This window comes from Leucopleurus acutus (genome assembly GCF_964270905.1).
Source record: "Leucopleurus acutus genome assembly, chromosome: 14".
NCBI classification, from domain to species: Eukaryota; Metazoa; Chordata; class Mammalia; order Artiodactyla; family Delphinidae; genus Leucopleurus; species Leucopleurus acutus.
Window position 1 is genome coordinate 58,390,546 of NC_139156.1, and position 23,158 is coordinate 58,413,703.

Genomic DNA, 23,158 nt, shown 5'->3' on the forward strand with positions numbered 1-23,158 from the left:
CAAAGTACATTCATTATAATAGTACAGCGTTCACAAGATGATATTACAAAGGCTTTTTCTATGGTGTAATAAGGTTTTATGGCAACGAGTTTAAGTAATTGTCCATAAGGGAGCAAAACTTTTCTATTTTCACCTATCCAGATTTTTTTTGGGGGGGGGGAGTAGTACAAATCTCATACATATATATTAAATTAATAGGTATCTTTCATTTCCTTGTACATTACTCTAATTTCTATTAGGTCACCATTACGAGACAAATTCATTCCCTTTCATTAGAACCTTTCTCAAATTTTTTCATGACAACATTAGAATACTAGATGATACAATTTTGAACATAATCAAATTTCTTTTAAAATTCCTAATCATGTTATACTGTAGAATATTTTTTAGTAAATGCTATCAAAAGAAAACCAAATCCTAAAAAAACAGCAATTATATTATTTCATTATACATTCATTCTAATTTGTTATTCAATGTTCACTGAAAAACTTCTAATATGAAAATTCCAAATGATCTCATAGACTAGATTTCTTATAATTTATCACCTCATTTTAATGAATTTAGTTATTGCTTTCACATTACTGACAAAGATATTTAATTGTGAGTCTAAGTAACAGTTCTACTAAGATAAATTATTACTCATGTAGTCATTAAGAATTTTAGTAGAAAACCCAACCAGGACAAACAAAGTGAGAGATGTAAGACCTAAATAGTTGTTATTGATTACTGCTTGTCCTTTACATGCAAAAACTCCTATTTCTTACCAAATATGGGAACTCTATTCCTTTCCTCCAAGGTTGTACACTCCTCCAAACCATGTTTCCTCCAATTATCCATGATCATACCTCCCGTTATTCCAGAAGCAACTATTAGTAACATTTAAAACTTTACCCTCACAAAAACTGTATTAACCAAAATGGTAAGATTGTAGACTGAAAAGAGATAAAAGCAGTCAGATGGAGTTATAAATTAAAGACAGGGTAAAAGAAGATCTGTAATAAGCCACTGGAACTGGAAAAATCACAGAAAGAAGGAAATATGCATAGGAGTCAAAGGAAAATTCAAACTACTGGTCCCATATTCTCAAACAATTATTGACAAACTATGATTCACTATTCTTCCATTATAGTGCTTAATTTTGAATTAGTAAAAAAGAACACACATTGGGTGACAGTTTATGCAAAGTAAGTCACATGGCACTGGAAGCGTTTGTTAACCTATTTCTTAAATATCTGTTTGATCTCTAAAGTTAAAATTTCTCCCTATGTAAGCCCAAACTTGCAAGCTGATTAGTGTTTTACCATGTATTTAAAACTTGGAACCTTTTTCTCATTAAAAACTCTTTAGAAATAATGCATAAATTTCTGTGCAAAATCCCACTGTACTCACAATGTAGTCCAAAACACTATTAAGGACTGACTGATAATATTAGAAAAATTACTATACATGGATGAAAAGTTATCTACTAGCTAAGAGCTTTTAAATTTATTTTTAAATGATAAAGTGACAGCTAGATAATTTTATAGAATCTAGAACAGTAATTTAGGGAGTTTCTTAGGTGGAATCAACCTTAAGACTGTTCAAATTCAAAGAAAAAGTCAGGCAATCTGGCAGAAATAGTCATCTAAAAAAAAGGAAAATCAAAACCAAACAGGAAATTTCTAATACCAACCAAGACAAAAAGAATGAGGAATGGATTTAAACAACTTACACAACTATAAAATTGGACAAAATATAGGAAATATCAATTTTGAGAAATTGGACAGTAATCAAATAAGGGACAAGATAAGGTGATCTCTACAATTATTCAAACTTAATTCCTAGAGAGAATTTCCAGATTGCAGTCAGGGCAGAGAGAACCTAAACAGAGTCCAGTAGTCTCCATTCAGGAAAGCCAAGGTAGCTAGCACGTGCAAGGGCAGCATACTGGAAAGGAGAGAGCCATTTGAAGAAAGAGGTACAAAATGAGAACTCAGGATCTGCAGGGCTTTCCCAAGTCTTTAGCATATGTGCATGAGGAAACAACCCAATGCCATGGCAAGAACCAGAAAAAAACACATATGATAGAATTTGCAGACAAGGGCATTGAAACAGGTGTTACAACTATATTCCATAACTTTAGAAATGGCAGACAGCAACACAAGTATGTAAAGCAGACAGAGCAGGAGTAAAAAAAAAAGGCTCAAATGTTTAAACACTGAAAATATAAAAATAAAATGAAAATAACTACAAATATCAAGAGGCAGGATGAAATTAGAGTGCTAATTTTTTCACAGCACATTAATATTGCTTAAAAAAGAAAATATATGGTTTAGAAATTTAATGGCTCCAATTTCCTCATCTTTTTCATAAACCTTTCCTAAATATCATACTCTTAGAGGGCTAGTGTAAGAAATATTTCATATAAGAGAATAAACAGACATATGCCAATCTGATTATAAAGGTAAAGAGCAACTAAGATTTAAGTTTTCAACATGTAATTAGCTATTGGCATAACCAGTAATCCCTAAAAACCTACTAACAAAGAATTCAGTTTAAACATGGAAAAACTGAGTTTATATGCTGTAAGTGGGACACCTGCTATGAAGGTAAAAAAGATGTCAACACTTCATTTAAACCGAAAGAGAATACTGGTATATGCATATTCCATTTCGACTTTTTATTAGGAAAGTTTTTGCTGTGAATTGCAGATTCAATGCATTATGTGACAGAGAAAATGAGGAAGGTTTTGAATTTTCTTAACACTTGTGATCATTATTAATTCATGGAACAGTGAGAAGAAGAGTTGAGTATGTAGATCTAGTTTATTTTATGTAATGCAGATAGACATCTTACTTATGGAAATGTGTTAGATATATTGAGCTGCTTCTTCAGATCAAGAACCTTTTGTATAAAGAGCTCCCACAATTTCAAGTTGTTGAACCTCTGAAGTTTATGATGATGATGTAAGACGAGTGCTGACACTACAGAACCTGAAAGTGTAGAGAAGCCAACCTGATTTCTTGAAATAAGTAAAGACATACATATCTACTCTATCTAAATTTGCAGTTTTCTTATTAAGACTAGACTGCATGCTCTGAGCTGAAAGGGAGTTAAAGATTTAAAAGAAATGCTGAAAGTCTATGGAAATAATTTTACATTTCAGAAGAAATTTCACAGATTTTGATGAATAAGAAGTTTGTTCTTAGTTGTTAGCAGAATAAATATTTGTTGAATGTTCACCAACAATATACAGCATCTACAGCATCCCAGGTATCCAATATGAGTCTACTATTTTCAGAACTATTTAAAAATAGCCAAACTCTGAACAAACTACAGATTTACCTGGCAATGTGAAAGAGCATTCTTTTATGAAACAGCTGAAACAGAAACTAAGAGCTAACAGCTACAATCAGATGTATCAACTGGAATACATTTTGATACTTGTTTCTGGCTGAATATACAAGTCTCAAAAGTAGTTCAATTTTATTAATTTGAACAAAACTGATCACTCTACACTTTATACAAAACTGTACCTGAATAGTTGGTAACATGACCTTCCTCTATATAATCCTCTCAATGTAAGCATTTACTTGACAGTTATAAAGGGGTAGGATTTGCTATACAGAGGAATCAATAACCTTGCAAAGCCTACAGCAGTGCACGTGAACATGCTGTAGGAGACATTAACACTAGACTGAAAGAAATAATTATATTTTCAATAAACATGTTCCTACTGGATAATCAATTTTTTATGCATCTTACCAGCTGTTTCACAGCTCAGGTAGTAAATGGCAGCAGCTGTTATATCAAAACCGTATATGCAAATGAAGTATTTTTAATTTTTCATAGGTATCTACTTAGTATTTGTGATGAGCCACATTTAACTCATATTAAATAAAAACAAGGTATTCATAGGGTGATTAATTCAGGAGAATTTTTAGTACAGTCTTATTTTAGAAATGAATTCTTAACCAATTATTTTTTATGCCAGAAGGCTTAATAATTCAAATTACATGCTGCCCATATTCTGATATTTAAAAGATTTGTCATGATCAATGTTTCTAAAATATTAACTTAAAAGGTGTCATGGTAATTACTATGGAATAAATAGTAATTAAGTTTTTTCATCAAATAAGCTCAAACTGTTTGCAGTGAATATTTATATTGCTAATAATATTTCCACACACAATGCATGGCATCATTCACAACAAGTAGCCTAAAAATACAAATTTCCAGAATTACTTCAAAGACCTTAAGATTTAATACAGAATTTGATACTTGGTTTAAAAACATCTATGTATAATGTATCTAAAAAGAGGTATATTTGAAGATAAGTAATACAGATCACGCTACCACAGAATGATCATATTTCTGTTCTGTATTTGTAATAGTGAACCTAGCATATGCTTTGAGATGGGTAAAGAATTTACAGGATAATCAGAGACAATTATTTTTAAATGTACCTCAGCTAACAACTATAATTTATAGTGTAAATATGTACCAGAAATTTGAATTAGGCAAATACTTACTGCTATATAATAAACTCTTGCTTTGTCTACCAATATCCAGTTTTTCTCCATATCAAGATGTTTTTCCTTTTTATAACAATTGGCAGCAGCAAGATTAGCTACAAGGGATCTAAAACAACAATAACAAAAAGTAAGTAAGTTTTACATATAGTCAAACTTGTCATATAACTATACAGTTAACTAAAAACATTTTTGTAAAATTTGTTTTAATTTTATTCTTAATTCTTCAAACTGCCATATACTGATTTTAATAAATGTAAATAAAGTTATTTTTTTTTTTTTTTTTTGCGGTACGCGGGCCTCTCACTGTTGTGGCCTCTCCTGTTGTGGAGCACAGGCTCCGGACGCGCAGGCTGAGCAGCCATGGCTCACGGGCCCAGCCGCTCCGCGGCATGTGGGATCCTCCTGGACCAGGGCACGAACCCGTGTCCCCTGACTCGGCAGGTGGACTCTCAACCACTGCGCCACCAGGGAAGCCCATAAAGTTACTTTTGTTCTGAAAACTTTTCAAGATTTCTCTGTTGCCTTTGAGATAAACAAGGACATTAATCCTTGCTCTAAATATCATCTGGTATTTTGAGAAACTGGCATTTAAGCTTCCTTTTGATACTAAAATAATAAAATTATCTACTTTCTACATTTTTAATAGTTCAAAATGCAGTTAAGAAATAGCTACTATGTAGTTACACACAAAAAAATATATATGCAACTAAAAACTTCAGTTTTCAAATATCAACATATTATCCACTGATATTTAATCTAATGCTTTAAAAGCGAGGTATGGGATTAATTTTACAAAACACACATATAAATGTAGACCATATTTACTATGAGGGATTAATTTTATTAATACACTACATTTTACATTACATTACATAAAACCATTACATTTTATGGGCTAGAATAAATTAATATTAGTTTTCATAGTTGAAAACTCCCTGCACTGTTCCAGTTTTGTAGCTGAAAATCTAAGCAGAATACTACATTTAAAATCTTGTTCCAAGTGCCACACAGAGCTTTTTATTATTGTCCAACAATTAAACTTAATACAATAATTATTTATGTTACAGACAAAGAAATAAAAACACTTTTCCCCCTCCTTCTGACCCACAAATTAAAAAAAAAAAAACCTGCCAATTTTTCAAATTTTTTTTAGTTAACAGTTGTGGTTAAAAACATCCCACAAATACATCATCTCATCACTTAAGATTTTGGTAATATGGTTAGATTCTCTTTTGAAAAAAATAAATCAATTCTCTTCCAAAACATATTTGTACTCACTCATATGCCATCAGACTAGCTGAAGGATACATTCTGTTTATGCTCAACTAAATTAATGCAAATAAGAGTGATATTCATCAATACATGTATATGCAAAATAACTATATTACAAATTTAAGGATAATTAATTTATAAAAAATATTTTAGTAATCATGACTCTTGCAAAATGTTGACAAAAAAATGGTTACTAAATAAAAGCAAATACTTCTGGTATGAGCTACTAAACTCTATTTTGATAAAAAAAAAATACTACTCTTGATAGGAAACTAAATAGTTCCTCCAAAAGAAAATACAGGTATTCTTACTATCCAAGTGTATCTATCTGGTTCAGAGTTTGTGGAGAATAAGAACCTGGATTAAGAAGAATATTCCCTTAACCTGAGTTTGGGACACTGGAAGTTAGTGTTCCTAGCTCTATTTAAAACAATCTATCCAAATCTATTAGGTTCCACAGTTTGCATAATGAATTAGACAGCGAGGGTTTCCCTCAGTTTCTGACTTCCAATAGCACCTAATTAATACTGATCACCATAACCATTATATGAGTATATAAATTAAGCTGTTGATGGAAGACCTAATATTATCATACCTGTTCTTTAAAATAACAACTTAACATACAAAAACAATTTAGCAATTTTACTGTAGCCGGAGTGGTATCAGAGGCAAAAGTTGACACATTTCTCACTAATGGGAAAACTCTGCACCTGCCTATTAAAGTTAGTTTTTAGAAAAACTGAAAAGGGGAAAGGTCTAAATAAGTATATCTCAATGTTTGAACTGATGGTTTTATTTATTAAAACCTTAAAATCATAAATTTCTCCTACACCCAAAAAATAAAGTTACAGGAAAGTTTGAAAATGGCTTTGGTACCCTAATTGTTTTTGAAAGTTATATTTTAGTTATTTAATGACTACTGCCCAGAATAGTGTCAGGTCTTTAACATACATTTGAGAGGTCAAAGAGTGAGCAAAAACATATGAGGTAAAAAGGAGGAATGGAGCAAGGGGAGGAGAGATAAGGGAGGAAATAAGGAAAAGAAGACAAAGAGACAAATAAGAAAGAAGGGGAAGAAAGGGAGATAGGAAATGGTGGAGGACAGATAATATTTTTAGCTATAAGGGATGTAAAGTATCTAGTGAGTCACCATTTTAAAAGAGACCATCTTTAGTGATTCTAACAATGTAATAACTAGGAAAATTATTTTTTTTCCTTTCCAAAGGAGAAAAAAGCCCATGTTGATAAGCAGTATGCTAATAATGATGTTAGCAAAGCATGAATGTACTGAAGATATACCTCCACGTAGCTGCAAAAGGCACCAAAAAAAGCAATGCATGGAAAGTTCTGAGAGACAGAGTTCAAGTTCACACAAAGAAAAACTTTCTGATAAGTGAAGTTGTATAGAAATGTAAAAGATTGTTTTTTGAGTGGTGCATTACCCATGACAGAAGTTGTTTAGTATGGGCAGATGACTATTCGCCAGAAATGCTTTAGATGACCTAATTTATATGAGGCTGGATATAATGTAATATTTTATATATTTAAAAAATATATGTGTATATATGTATTTTAATATTCCAATCTCAGGATATGTTGAAAAGAACATTCAGTTCAGCAAGAACCTAGCTACAAAACACTGAATAAAATGTGTTCCTTTTCTGACCCTAATTATAAAAAGTAGAGGCTGGACTTGATAATCTCAAAATTTTCATTTCATTACGCTTCATGAAGATAACAACAGGTTCAAGAAAGGTAAAAAAATACTTTTTAAGGAAAAGTGATACTAGGAAGAAGAGTTTATTAAACATTAAAATAAATTACAAACATGAGGTCTAAATTCCAAACTCAGATTTGAATTCAGATTTTACCAGTGGTTAAACAGTCAATTAGTACAGTGCTTCCCTTGAAATAACACTAACCTGTTGCCACCAGTGATGCACGCAGCACAAGTTCCTGTTGGCTGCTCATTCTGTTCATAGTAATGAGCATCCACATGGGCTTCGGCAGCTTTTTTCTTCAGGATCTCCCCAAATTTATCTATCCCGATGCATCCAAAAAATGTTGCTGCTTTGTGTGGCTGCTGAATCATCCACTGAAAAAGAGAAACATAAATAATTTTAATGGGTCAGAAAAATGGTACACATAGTTCAGTATTCTGCCAAGGATGGTGGCATAAAAGCATTGCTTTGTTAGCAGCTGTGGCTGTTAGGAATGGAATTTCAATCCTGTATCACCACTTATGATAACAAATTTGATATAACAACCACATAAAATCTTATTATACCTCCTTCAGGGAAAGAAAGAGAACACAGTGGTTAAGAACTCAAAGTCATACAGACCTTAGGTCAATACTGGCTTGATACAGAAAAATAATACTGAGTCCAATAGAAGTAGTGAAGCATTGTCATTAAAAGCCCAGAATCTATATTGAATACTGTGTGGGTTCAAATCTTGCCTCTGCCACTAATTAGCTGCGTAAGTAAGACCATGTCACTTAACATTTCTAGGCCTCATTGTCCTCATATGTAAATGAGGAAAAAAATTATAAATACACCTTATAAAGCTGCTGGGGATTCAATTAAGTAATTTAAGTTAATGTATATGCATTATGGTACCAGGCACAAAGTAGATGATGTATATTAGCTGTGGTTGTCATTAATATTGTACTTCATATATATATATGTGTGTGTGTATATATACACATATATATATGCTAAACTTACGTTCATGTCTAATAAGTTTAAAAACAAGTTATTGGACTTCTCCAGTGGCTCAGTGGTTAAGAATCCACCTGCCAATGCAGGGGACATGGGTTCAAGCCCTGGCCTGGGAAGATCCCACATGCTGTGGAGCAACCAAGCCCAAGTGCCACAACTACTAAGCCTGTGTTCTACAGCACGCGAGCCACAACTACTGAGCCCGCGCTCTACAACTACAGAAGCCCGCGCACCTACAGCCCATGCTCCACAACAAGAGAAGCCACCGCAATGAGAAGTCCACGCACTGCAACAAAGAGTAGCCCTCGCTCGCTGAAACTAGAGAAAGCCCTTGCACAGCAATGAAGACCCAACGCAGCCAAAACTAACCAACTAACTAACTAAACAAACAACTTATTCAGAAATAAACAGTATTAAAAATTCTAATTCATTAGTCTCATAAAACTTTAATTTCTTTGCTATAAATTAATCACTGTATTTATTTTAAAATGCATACTTTTCATTGATATGTTATCTTTTATAATTAGGCTCAAATTCCTGAGGTTTCTAATACTTGTATTAGTTATTGTAAACAGCATCTATTTTTTTCTAAGACTTTTTAGCAAAATACTCAATATGCAAAGTCAAAAGATATCAAAATCTTACATTACTTCCAAACTTCTGGAGTATAAAAGAAATGCATGTATGCTTAGTGCTAAAGGGATGAGGAAGTAAAAAAAGGTAACAAAGAGAAATCTGTAAGATAAAGATACAGTAACTGATGATCTAGTAGTCCAATTCTACTTCTAGGGATTTATTCTGAAGATACATGTCCACAAATATAAAACAACATATACAGAAGTATTCTTTGAGACATTATTTGTAATGGCAAAATGTTGGAAACAAAATGTCCATGCACAGAAGACTGGTTAAATAAAATATGATAAATCCATTCAATGGAATACAACACAATTTAAAAAAGAACAAGAAAAGCCGTTTGAAATACAACAAATAAATGCAACATGTAATCATTATAGATGCTGGACTGCGAATAAAATCAAACAGCTATAAAAGACTATTAGAATAATCACTGAGATTGGAATATCTATAATATATCGGAAAACAGGATTGTATAAGTTCTAAATTTCTCAAATAGAGGATAAATACTTCAAAATCGTTCAGGGGAAAAATATACATATTTATTTATATAAAGAAAGAGAAAGCAAATGTTGAAATGCTAAAAACTGGTAGATCCAATGGCATTTTTCACAGAACTAGAACATAAAATTTCACAATTTGTACAGAAACACAAAAGACGCCAAACAGCCAAAGCAATCTTGAGAAAGAAAAACGGAACTGGAGGAATCAGGCTCCCTGACTTCAGACTATACTACAAAGATACAGTAATCAAGACAATATGGTACTGGCACAAAAAGAGCAATATAGATCAATGGAACAGGATAGAAGGCCCAGAGATAAACCCATGCACATATGGTCACCCTATCTTTGATAAAGGAGGCAAGAGTACACAATGGAGAAAAGATAGCCTCTTCAAAGTGGTGCTGGGAAAACGGGACAGCTATATGTAAAAGAATGAAATTAGAACACTCCCTAACACCATACACAAAAATAAACTCAAAATGGATTAAAGACCTGAATGTAAGGCCAGACACTGTAAAACTCTTAGAGAAAACATAGGCAGAACACTCTATGACATAAATCACAGCAAGATCCTTTTTGACCCACCTCCTAGAGAAATGGAAATAAAAACAAAAATAAACAAACGGGACCTAATGAAACTTAAAAGCTTTTGCACAGCAAAGGAAACCATAAACAAGATGAAAAGACAACCCTTGGAATGGGAGAAAACATTTGCAAATGAAGCAACTGACAAAGGATTACTCTCCAAAATTTACAAGCAGCTCATGCAGCTCAATATCAAAAAAACAAACCGCCCAATCCATAAATGGGCAGAAGACACAAATAGACATTTCTCCAAAGAAGATATACAGATTGCCAACAAACACATGAAAGGATGCTCAATATCACTAACCATCAGAGAAATGCAAATCAAAACTACAATGAGGTATCACCTCACACCAGTCAGAATGGCCATCATCAAAAAATCTACAAACAATAAATGCTGGAGAGGGTGTGGAGAAAAGGGAACCCTCTTGCACTGTTGGTGGGAATGTAAATTGATTCAGCCACTATGGAGAACAGTATGGAGGTTCCTTAAAAAACTAAAAGTAGAACTACCATACGACCCAGCAATCCCACTACTGGGCATATACCATGAGAAAATCATAATTCAAAAAGAGTCATGTACCACTATGTCCACTGCAGCTCTATTTACAATAGCCAGGACATGGAAGCAACCTAAAGTGTCCATCGACAGATGAATGGATAAAGATGTGGCACATATATACAATGGAATATTACTCAGCCATAAAAAGAAACGAAATTGGGTTACTTGTAGTGAGGTGGATGGACCTAGAGTCTGTCATACAGAGTGAAGTAAGTCAGAAAGAGAAAAACAAATACCGTATGCTAACACATATATATGGAATCTTTAAACAACAACAAAAAATGGTTCTGAAGAACCCAGGGGCAGGATAGGAATAAAAACGCAGACGTAGAGAACGGACTTGAGGACACGGGGAGGGGGAAGTGTAAGCTGGGATGAAGTGACAGTGGCATGGACATATGTATACTACCAAATGTAAAATAGACAGCTGGTGGGAAGCAGCTGCATAGCACTGGGAGATCAGCTCAGTGCTTTGTGACCACCTAGAGGGGTGGGATAGGGAGGATGGAAGGGAGATGCAAGAGGGAGGATATATGGGGATATATGATATGTATAGCTGATTCACTTTGTTACAAAGCAGAAACTAACACACCATTGTAAAGCAATTATACTACAATAAAGATGTTAAAAAATAAAAAAAAATAAAATAAAATGAAAATTGGTACATCTATGACAGGTATACAGAAGTTCCTTTAACTATTTTTTATACTTCTATGTAAGTTAGAAAATTTTCAAAATTAAAAGATGGGTTAAAGATATTGTAATGAAATCAAACATTCCATTTAAAAATAACAATAATTTAAAATTAGCTTATTCAGTCTTTAATATTATCAATCAATTTTTTAAAATAAGTCCATCACATGAAGCAGTTAATATCTTAAAATGCATCAATATCCATACCTAATAGATTTTAAATCCTTTAAACCATGCTTAGGTAAATAATACATTTAACAGCAGAAAATACCTGTATGTTGTTCTATAATTTACTTTTATTCATGTAGAAGCATGGTTAAATTATGAACCATGTCTGCTTTAGGTAGTAAAATAAAAAAAGGCAAAGTCAACAGCAAATTTTACTATGATTTTTTAAATAACTTAAAATGCCATCAAAATAAAAGGAAACATCAGTGAAAGTGAAGTTATTATAATGTAACTCAGCCTAACTATAATCAAAGTTCACATATTCAAACTAGTGTGAAAAAAAGGGCTATATCAACTCACTATCAGGCTTAAATATGACTTCCAACCCTTCCATAAGCAGGATTTAAATGAATTGAAATGTTTCCTTTACAAATCACTACTACTTGAACCTGCAAAACAAAAAAATGGACAAATAATAGAACTATTCAGCAGGTTGTTATAATTCCACTATTGAGTATTTCATCACAGGAAACTGGCTAACATTCTGGAAATATCTGATTGTCAGCATACTAACAAAATATGACACCTTTACTCTTGATCAGTGATTTCCACTCAAAAGTTAGTCAATCTAAAATGAAAGTTTAGTAAGCCAAAGCAGACACACAAAAGAAATAGAAGCAATGTTCACTGTTCAAAGTACTCAGTAATCTAGCTGAATAAATCAAGATGTTATAATCAAGAAAGTTGAAAAAGATTAAAAATACAAATTTTTAAAAAGTTTATAAATAATTTGTTTTTTAATTTTTTTAAATTTTATTTTATTATTTTTTTTATACAGCAGGTTCTTATTAGTTATCTATTCTATACATATTAGTGTATATATATCAATCCAATCGCCCAATTCAACCCCCCCCCGCCACTTTCCCCTCTTGGGGTCCATACCTTTGTTCTCTACATCTGTGTCAGTACTTCTGCCCTGCAAACCAGCTCATCTGTACCATCTTTCTAGGTTCCACATATATGCGTTAATATAAAACATTTGTTTTTCTCTTTCTGACTTACTTCACCCTGTATTACAGTCTAGAGATCCATCCACGTCTCTACAAATGACCCAATTTCATTCCTTTTTAGGGCTGAGTAATATGCCATTGCATATACATACCACATCTTCTTTATACATTTGTCTGTTGATGGGCATTTAGGTTGCTTCTGTGACTTGGCTATTATAAAGAGTGCTACCATGAACACTGGGGAGCATGTCTTTTTGAATTATGGCTTTCTCTGGGTATATGCCCAGGTGAATTACCATATGCCCATAGTAGGGTCATATGGTAATTCTATTTTTAGTTTTTTAAGAAACCTCCATACTGTCCTCCATAGTGGCTGTATCAATTCATATTCCCACCAATAGTGCAAGAGGGTTCCCTTTTTTTTTTAACATCTTTATTGGAGTATAATTGCTTTACAATGTTGTGTTAGTTTCTGCTTTTTCACAAAGTGAATCAGCTATACATACACATATATACCCATATCTCCTCCCTCTTGCATCTCCCTCACACCCTCCCTATCCCACCCCTCTAGGTGGTCACAAAGCACCGAGCTGATCTCCCTGTGCTATGTGGCTGCTTCCCACTAGCTAGCTATTTTACATTTGGTAGTGTATATATGTCCATGCTACTCTCTTACTTCGTAACAGGGTTCCCTTTTCTCCACACCCTCTCCAGCATTTGTTGTTTGTAGATTTTCTGATGATGCCCATTCTGATCAGTGTGAGGTGATACCTCATGTAGTTTTTTTTTTGTTGTTTTTTTGTTTGTTTGTTTTGCGGTATGCAGGCCTCTCACTGTTGTGGCCTCTCCCGTTGCGGAGCACAGGCTCCGGACGCGCAGGCTCAGCGGCCATGGCTCACAGGCCCAGCTGCTCCACGGCATGTGGGATCTTCCCAGACCGGTGCACGAACCCGTGTCCCCTGCATCGGCAGGCAGACTCTCAAGCAGTGTGCCACCAGGGAAGCCCCCTCATGTAGTTTTGATTTGCATTTCTCTAAGTGATGCTGAGCAGCTTTTCATGTGCCTCTTGGCCATCTGTATGTCTTCTTTGGAGAAATGTCTATTTAGGCCTTTTGCCCATTTTTGGATTGGGTTGTTTTTTTTAATACTGAGCTGCATGAGCTGTTTATGTATTTTGGATATTAAACCTTTGTCCATTGACTCATTTGCAAATATTTTCTCCCATTCTGAGGGTTGTCTTCTTGTCTTGTTTATATTTTCCTTTGCTGCGCAAAAGCTTTTAAGTTTCATTAGGTCCCATTTATTTTTTTTTCCATTTCTCTAGGAGGTGGGTCAAAAAGGATCTTCCTGTGATTTATGTCAAAGAGTGGTCTTCCTATGTTTTCCTTGAAGAGTTTTATAGTGTCTGGTCTTACATTTAGGTCTTTAATCCATTTTGAGTTTATTTTTGTGTATGGTGCTAGGGAGTGTTCTAATTTCATTCTTTTACATATAGCTGTCCAGTTTTCCCAGCACCACTTATTGAAGAGACTGGCTTTTCTCCATTGTATATCCTTGCCTCCTTTGTTATAGATTAGTTGATCATAGGTGCGTGGGTTTATCTATGGGCTTTCTATCCTGTTCCAGTGAACTATACTTCTGTTTTTGTGCCAGTACCATACTGTCTTGTTTACTGTAACTTTGTAGTACAGTCTGAAGTCAGGGAGTCTGATTCCTCCAGCTCCATTTTTTTCCCTCAAGATTGCTTTGGCTACTCGGGGTCTTTTGTGTCTCTATACAAATTTTAAGGTTTATTGTTCTAGTTCTGTAAAAAATGTCATTGGTTAATTTGATAGGGATTGTGTTGAATCTGTAGATTGCTTTGGGTAGTACAGTCATTGTCACAATATTGATTTTTCCAATCCAAGAACATGGTGTATCTCTCCATCTGTTTGTGTTAACTTTGATTTCTTTCATCAGTGTCTTACAGCTTTCTGAGTATACGCAATCAGAGAAGAAAAAGAAATAGAGGAATACAAATTGGAAAAGAAGAAGTAAAACTGTCACTGCTTGCAGATGACATGATACTATACAGAGATATTCCTAAAGATGCCACCAGAAAACTACTAGAGCTAATCAATGAACTTGGTAAAGTTGCAGGATACAAAATTAATGCACAGAAATCTCTTGCATTCCTGTACACTAACAAGGAAAGATCAGAAAGAGAAATTAAGGAAACAATCCCATTCACCACTGCAACAAAAAGAATAAAATACCTAGGAATAAACCTACCTAAGGAGGTATAACTAATTTAAATTCTGTTAAAACTTTAGTACACCACTAACTTTGTCTCAAACACAATGTGACCAACACTTGACCAGTCTGTTTCCTACCCTTCTGACATGCAATCAATAAACATTTAATACATGTATACTAGAGAATAAAATGATGAAAATGACCGTGTCCCTAATATGAAATCAAAATCATTACATTGTCAGATTCTCTAGAAAAGAGATTTAACTTTGTTCATAACCTGAATATGCTGCCTTTTTTTGGGTAAAACAAACTGCCCAACTTTTCTTTGTTTATATAAGGACAGAACATCCTTAAACACCTATCTTTAACTTCCAGTCTAGCCCTGAGGGAGTAGCAGGGTCCAGAACTACCCCTGTGTTCTGAATAACTGAAAAGAAAAGCAAAAGGGAACAACTAAAGAATTTTCAGCCATTGGCCAACAGGCAGAACTGGACTGTAATCTCTGATAGAGAAGACAGAAGGTGAGCCCTGACATCATGCAGACTCTCTGCCAGGAGGCCATTTCCAGACTGTGGTGCAGGGAGGAAGAAGCCAAACAGAGCCTGGCATTCTCACTGAATTAAGCAGAGAGAGATAAGTGTTCAAGGAGTCAGGAAACTTGAAATGGCAAAAAAGAGTTTCAGAGAGGAATGAGCTGAAATCCATATAGAGTAACTCTTAAGGCTTTTGCTGGGGACCAATCTGTGCATGCTTAAGGAATATAAGAGATCACAAAGGAGCTTATATAAATGCTCCAGGATTAAAGAGTCAGTTTATCAAGGTCTCAGGATTCAAGAAAAAAATCTAATGTGATTCTATATACTACCAAGGAACAGCTGAAAATTAAAATTAAGAAAACAGTGTCATCTACAATAACATCAAAAAATAAAACATATTGGGAAAAATTTAAGAAAACACGCGCAAGACCTATGCACAGAACACTATATACGTTTGCTGCGGGGGAAAAAAAAACCCACCTATATAAATGGAGAGCCTATGTGCACGAACTGGAAAACTCAACATTCTTTTTTTTTTGGTTTTTTTTGGGGGGCCGTCCTACGTGGTTTGCAAGATCTCAGTTCCCCAACCAGAGACTGAACCTGGGCCCTCAGCAGTGAAAGTGCAGAGTCCTAACCGCTGGACTGCCAGGGAATTCCCAAAAATTTAATATTCTTAAAACAGCAATTCTCCCCTAATAGATTCATAGAGTCATTGCAAACCCCAGTCAAAATCTCAACAGGATTTTTGAGGATATCAAAAAGCTGATTCTATCAACAGTAAAAGGAGAAGTAACTAGAACAGCCAAAGGTTAGGAGGTATGTCAGTGTGACAGAAACCAACATTGCTAAATTCCAATTTCTTCAAATATAAAATGTGTATAATATAACCTGTGATCTTGTAAGGATGCTTAAGAATTAGAAACAGACTTATCAAGACATGCACTCTAGTTCAGTAAATGATACCTAATAATATAGCTGTTTCACTTTTACATAGAGGATGAGAGGGTTCTCATTATACTGTAAGTAACTACACCTAACTAGAGAACCAGAAAGCCATTACTGTTAACTTTAAATAAATAAATGAATTAGTTGAATTCAATTTTAACAGCAATAGTAAAGCTACAATGTTATCAGAAAACACCCAGGAGGGAGATTAATTGCAGCTGGGGGGATCAGAAAAGGCTTCCAGAGATGGGTGACATTATCGAGTAGTCTTTGAACGATAGGTATAATTTTTAAAAATGGCTATGAACTGGAAAGAAAGTAGAAGCATAGAGCACATGCCTCCTTTACTGTGTTAGGAATTTTATCATGGTGTCCCTAAGGCAAAAGGAATTCTATTTATTAGGTAGTTAGTTCTAAACAACTTAAGTATTTATTTCCTAACAATTTAGTACCTGTCTAGCACTGCAAAATTCTCAAACCTTGGAATCAGGCTGGTCACCACCACCCTCATTTCCTGTCTCACATTAATTTCTGAGCAGTGCTTATTTTTTTTAGTCACAGAAACCCAGTTTTACAAAGTATATGATACCACCAAAAGGAATGTAGCAACCTAATTTTAAAATGAAAATATCCAAAGTTAGTGGTTTGTGCTGTACCTGATAGATGTCACTGTTTCCCTAGAAAATTTAAAATATCCTGAGAAACCGAATTGGGTCTGCAGCGAAGAGGCCTTAGCACACAGTTTGAGAAATAAAAGAAGTATAGTGTTAACAAAAATAATAAGATAAATAAAGGAAAATAAATATTTGTCAGTTAGGAGTATGACAGAGCACTATGTGTGAGGGAAGAGACTAATGGAGAAAAGATCTATGCCAGATCATTAAATGCCACTTAAAGAAGTTTAGGTGGCATTCTGTAGATAGAAGGGTGCACAGGAGGGTTTTTGAGCAAAGAAGTTAGGTGATAAGAGATGATACCTCATTAAGGTAAGAAACCAGGAGGAGAAAATTTACAACTGAATTTAAACAGGGGCTGAAAACATGAGCTTCACATTTTGAGCTTCACATCAAGAGTCTTTAACAACATATGGAAAGATTTCTATTAATATTAACTTCACCTTCCAGAGGAATTTCCACTTTGTCACCTAAATGCAATATTTAGGACAATATAAATGACAATGATGCTCAAGAACCAGCCACTTCTAAAATAATGCTATGTACTTTAATTCAATCCATAACAGAATAATAAATAATGACACCTAGTTACTAAAATAATTGCAAGATAAGCCTAAGAAATTTTATACAAGAAAACCCAATGAGGCATTTCAAGAAAACTGTAAAGCACAACTAAAAGAAATTAAATGTCAAAACTGGGAAATAACAGGAACAAGCAGACTGCAAAGGGTGATGAGGAAATCAAAACTGAAGTAGTTGGTTAGGACAACAGCATATATCACAAAGCTTAAAGGACTGATTCTCTCAGATGACGACTAAGCTTTGGTACCAAGCGAGTCAGGGTGAAACAGAAAATTTTCATAAATATTATTAAGAATCCATTCTCCCTCAGTAACTAGTAAGGTGAGCCTCCTTTCCTGCCAAAACTGCTCCACTTTCACCTGCTGGCATGCATCCTATTAGTAAAATTGATTCCCAATAATTCTACTATTAGCCCAGCAATAGTTTTTTAGTTATTTTTGTTGTTAAATACCTGTTAACATCTATTGCTCAGAAGAGGTTTTGGGAAACTCTGGCCTACTAGAAAAAAAAAAAACTTCAGACTCAGATATATGTAAGTTCATCTAGTCATGGGATGATAAATTATATACTCTAAGAGAAATTATATTTCTTGCAGAATTATTGTGAGTCTTGAATAAGATAATGCAAGCAAAGTGCCTAAAGTAGTGCCTATTAAAGAGTGCTGCTGCTGCTGATAATAACAGGGCACTGAGATATGATAAAAATAAATTTTAGTGTAATGTTATTTAACTCATTCCATAAATATTTTTTGATCACTTACCATCTGTTGGACATTATTGTAGTAAATAACAGATAAAGAAACACTTCTCTATCTCTTTTGTAGGCTTGTTTTCTTCTCCCCATTCTTGAGTGTTCCCCAGCCTGGATTCTCTTCACACCCTATCTATTTAGATAGATAGATAGGTAACAAGAGCGAGAGAGACAGAGAGAGAGAGAATGAGAATGTTATTGCAGCACATGGGAGTAGCAAGTACATTAGACTTTGGAGAGTGACCAATGATGATCTCCTAAGGGAAATATGAGAACCTGTCTCCAAACTGAAATTTGTAGGACTTAAGGGACATGGTGGGTGTTGGGTGGGATAGTTAATTTTCCGTGGAAGAAGAATGACAAAGAGGCTCAGAAGCAAAAAAGAGAGTACTGGAATTAAAGAACTAAAAATAAATTCAGTATTCCAAAAAGGATTTTGATACCTTATGAATGCAATGAGTGAACATAAATAAGGTGTTAGAATCAAAGTGCTTATAATCTCTTCTTTCAATTTGTATTCTAAAGACATGATATTTTCTAAAGCACACGATAAATGCAAACTGGATACAGTCCACATGGAGATATCATTAATAATATAACCATTAGTCCAGGTTAAAGGTTCAGCAGAAGACCTGGCATAAGGTTGGCACAGAATAAATTTTAACTATTCTTATAATTACTACTATTGTAATTATTATATGAGTAGCAATAACACTATTATTTCTAAGACAAATTGTTAAATATTTAGAATACTAGGAAGGAGTTTGAATTTTATTTTCTAAGGAGATTTGTAGCCTGTACGAGGTCTGTGGGCCCCAATCAGGGCAAGGTATATGTGAGAGGAAGCAGGGAATCCATTAACCCCCTGAAACATAAGGAAATTTTTATGTATTTTTCAGAGAAGAGGATTCACGAATTTGATCAGATTCCTAAAAGGAATTAGGCCACTCACACGAGAGAAGAAGGAGGGGGGAGGAGGAATGGTATAGGGAGAATACAGCTATAGCTAGGGTGGACGCCTTTTTCTTTCTAATAGGAGTGCACCAAATTAACCAAGAAAACCATTGATCCAAAGCTATTTATCTAAATTAGAAAATACTGTATGTTATGTTTTTTAAACAACTTATATTACCTGAAATTGTTACTCAATTTCTTTGGCTATCAAAAATAAGTAGCCTAGGGCTTCCGTGGTGGCGCAGCGGTTGAGATTCCGCCTGCCGATGCAGCGGACACGGGTTCGTGCCCCGGTCCAGGAGGATCCCACATGCCGCGGAGCGGCTGGGCCCGTGAGCCATGGCCACTAAGCCTGCGCGTCCGGAGCCTGTGCTCCGCAACGGGAGAGGCCACAGCAGTGAGAGGCCTGCGTACCGCAAAAAAAAAATAAAAAAATAAAACTAAAAAATAAGCAGCCTAGATTTATTTCCAAAAGTATCCAAAATTAGGTGATAAAAAATAACCCAGCACCTAATATGGTGCCATAACAGGCTTCAGATTTTTATTCAATCTGCCTTTCAACAGAAGCCTTTAAGCAACAAGATTTCTACCCAATGGATAATATATATTCTATTTCTAATTCTCCCAAGATTTTAAAAATCATGCCTATCTTTTCTTTAAGTTTCTTGCTATGCACAATGAAGTCTCTCTTTTAGGTTGGAATAAAGATATCTCATAAGGAGAAATGAGATCTGTAATTAAAAAAAAGAAACCCTCCAGAAAGTGTCTGCAGAAACAGAATTTAATATAGCATTTCCACGACATTAATTGAAATTGTTAAATTCCCTTACATAGTGAAATGATGTTGTAAATATATATGGCAAAATGCTGAGGGGGTGTAGGACACACTACTCCAAATTATGGCATACTGGCTAAAGGAATCTGAGAAAATGGCATAAGTAGAAAGGTCCCTCTGACCATCACTCTCCTTCTCTCCTGATATAGGTCATAAAACCCTCACTTGAGAGATGCCTTCACAGTATCTGCAGGAAAAGAGCACATTTATCTCCAAAGACAAAGGGATGCACAGAAGAATCCTAACAAAAAGACCTTGCTAAGTTTTCCCCAGTTAACACTTGCATCATACTCTCTGACCTATGTCATATTTCTGTAAGATTTCCCTTTCCTCATTGAACCTAGCTATTCAGGTCAAACTGTTTCTTTGGGTCTTCATTTCCTTTTGAAGGCTCCCACGTCACATAAAACTTATACTAAATAAATTTGTATTTTTTATCAGTTTAATTTTCAGACCCAGCCAGGACCCTAAGAGGGTCAAGGAAAATTTTTCCTTCCCTACAATCCTCAAGAAACTTCAAAGTAAAGGAGATGGTAGCAACGGCTGCTCTAGTTTAAAGGACATTTTATTTACCTGTATAACTACCATAATTCAAAAATAATTTCTAAAATCATTTTCATTTTCCCCATATAGTCTAAATACTTCCTTCCCCCTGACAACTTAAGAAAAACTGCATTAAAAACCAAATATAAGGGGCTTCCCTGGTGGTGCAGTGGTTAAGAATCCTCCTGCCAATGCAGAGGACACGGGTTCAAGCCCTGGTCCGGGAAGATCCCACATGCCGCGGAGCAACTAAGCCCCTGCGCCACAGCTACTGAGCCTGCGCTCTAGGGCCCGCGAGCCACAACTACTGAAGCCCGTGAACCTAGAGCCCGTGCTCCGCAACTAGAGAAGCCACCGCAATGAGAAGCCCGCGCACAACTAAGAGTAGCCCCCGCTAGCCACAACTAGAGAAAGCCCGCGCGCAGTAACGAAGACCCAATGCAGACAAAAATAAATAAAGTTATAAAACAAAACCAAATATAAACCAAAAGTTCAGCTAAAAAACACTATAATTAACCAAAGATGAGTTAGAAACAAAAACATAATTAAGAACTAAATTAGTGAGTACTTACTTTGAGTACTTCAATTTGCTAATTCTTTACCTACTACCTTATCTCAGCTAATCTGAACCACCAAACACAATGCAGATATTTACTATTCCAATTTCACAGATGAGGAAAGTATGTCAGTGGCATGCTCAAGTCTGTATGATTTTAGAAGGTATACTCTCAATCACTAGTCTAGATATAGGCAAGAAAGGGAAGTAAAGAAAATCTCACTGGAAAGAGTGTCATCAGTTCTCAGAAATACAGCTGGCCTCGAAAAGAGTAACCATGTGACCTTGAATAAGTAGCTTAATCTCTCTAGCTATAATTGTTCGCAAGTGTAAAAGTCAGGAAATTACGGTGATTTTCTAAGAGATCCATCATTTCAAGCTACGAAAAAAACAGAAGAATGTACGGTATATGAAATAAGAAAAAAAAAATCACCACAGAAGCTTACTGGGGCCAATTAAAACTGGGACAGAGAGGTGAGCAGAGTAAGAAACCTTTACAGAAAAACCCACAGTGGGTCTTTAGAGGTAAAAATGTCACTCAGATGCATTTGCCCAGAAACTCTACAAAATCCAGAGAAAAACATGCCAACTAATAACCAAAGAGCAAGAGAAGAATTGAGAAAAATCCTTCTCCTTTACTATTTCTAGCATACACCTTATAAAAAGAAAAATCCCTCAAGGCAGTAAACATCTGCCCATCAACACTTATCAGAAGCAACATCAAAAGCATAAGGCAAAGGTCAAGTCAAAGTTTATTGACAATGATGAACTATGACAGCTTCTATTAAATTACCTCTTCCTTCAAGGTGTATGTGATCAAAGCAGCAAAGATATTTTCACTCAGTCACATAACAAGCTATTTGTTGAGATTGAAACATCTGGTCAATACCTCCTAACACTGCAATTTCATGCACAGTTAGCATCAGGGCACATTTCTTCTCCTCTTCTTACAGGGTCCATAAGGGTGGCACATATGGCTGATCATTTCATTCAAAAAGGATTCAATTCAAGGCATTACACACAATCGTCTGTGTTTTATGGTGTTTTAAGTCTACCTTCCATCGTTTTCCATCATCATTGCTCACTGCTGTTCTCTTCAACTATAAAAGCCTGCAAATATGACAGAGCACTTAAAGCTTAACAGCTTTCCTCCACTGGAGTTAGATAGCATTTAAGGCAAAGGAATCTATAAAGTGGCAGGTCATTTTCTATTGTCAAAAACTCCCAATACAGTAAACTATTTACCATTTAAGCAAAGATCTAGTACAGATTAGAAAAGTAATTTTTAATGTCAAATCAAATGCTTAACTTTCTGCATGACAGATCTATGAAAGTATATTCTTTTGGTATAACTTTAAGTCATAATAAATGGCTTTAAAACAATATTATAGGAACATATAAAAATTAATTTTAATACGGGATTTCAGATTTTTTTTTTTAACTTGACAAAGAGCAATTCTATACTAAGAGAATAGGGATGCTATAATTTTATCAGTCCCCTATGCTGAAAATTTTCCACTTGAAATACATGCATTTGTTGTCATGGTAACAGAGGCCTTTCTTAAACACTTATGGTAGTAAACCTGAACTCACACCATAGATTTCTTTTTTTCCCCTTCCTTCCTTTAGGACAATAGCTTCAACAGAAAAAAGGGGTGGGGGTAGGGGACATCTTTAAAGCTGCTACTTCACATTTCCTTTGACACATCTCCGTGACAGGTAGTATAACTATATGACTATAGTTACCTTCTGAAATATAAGGATTTGCCTACATGTTAATAACTAAATGAAATTCAAGGGAGAAATTTTCTTCTAGTGATAAAGAATCATGTATGACCATCTTACAATTAGCAATATGCGATGGCTGATTAAGGAAGGAGT

General features: G+C 34.8%; 1 protein-coding gene across 4 annotated transcripts in view; it reads right to left on the bottom strand.

The window, feature by feature from the left end:
- The window catches only part of ADK (adenosine kinase), a 487,490-nt gene that overhangs the window by 226,351 nt on the left and 237,981 nt on the right, over nucleotides 1–23,158 (bottom strand). For all 4 annotated transcript variants that reach the window (XM_082854024.1, XM_082854021.1, XM_082854023.1 and 1 more), the window contains exons 5-6: nucleotides 7,709–7,881; nucleotides 4,512–4,620 (exon numbers count right to left, since the gene is read on the bottom strand). In XM_082854024.1, coding sequence (XP_082710150.1) covers nucleotides 4,512–4,620; nucleotides 7,709–7,881 — 282 coding nt within the window. The remainder of the gene's footprint in view (nucleotides 1–4,511; nucleotides 4,621–7,708; nucleotides 7,882–23,158) is intronic.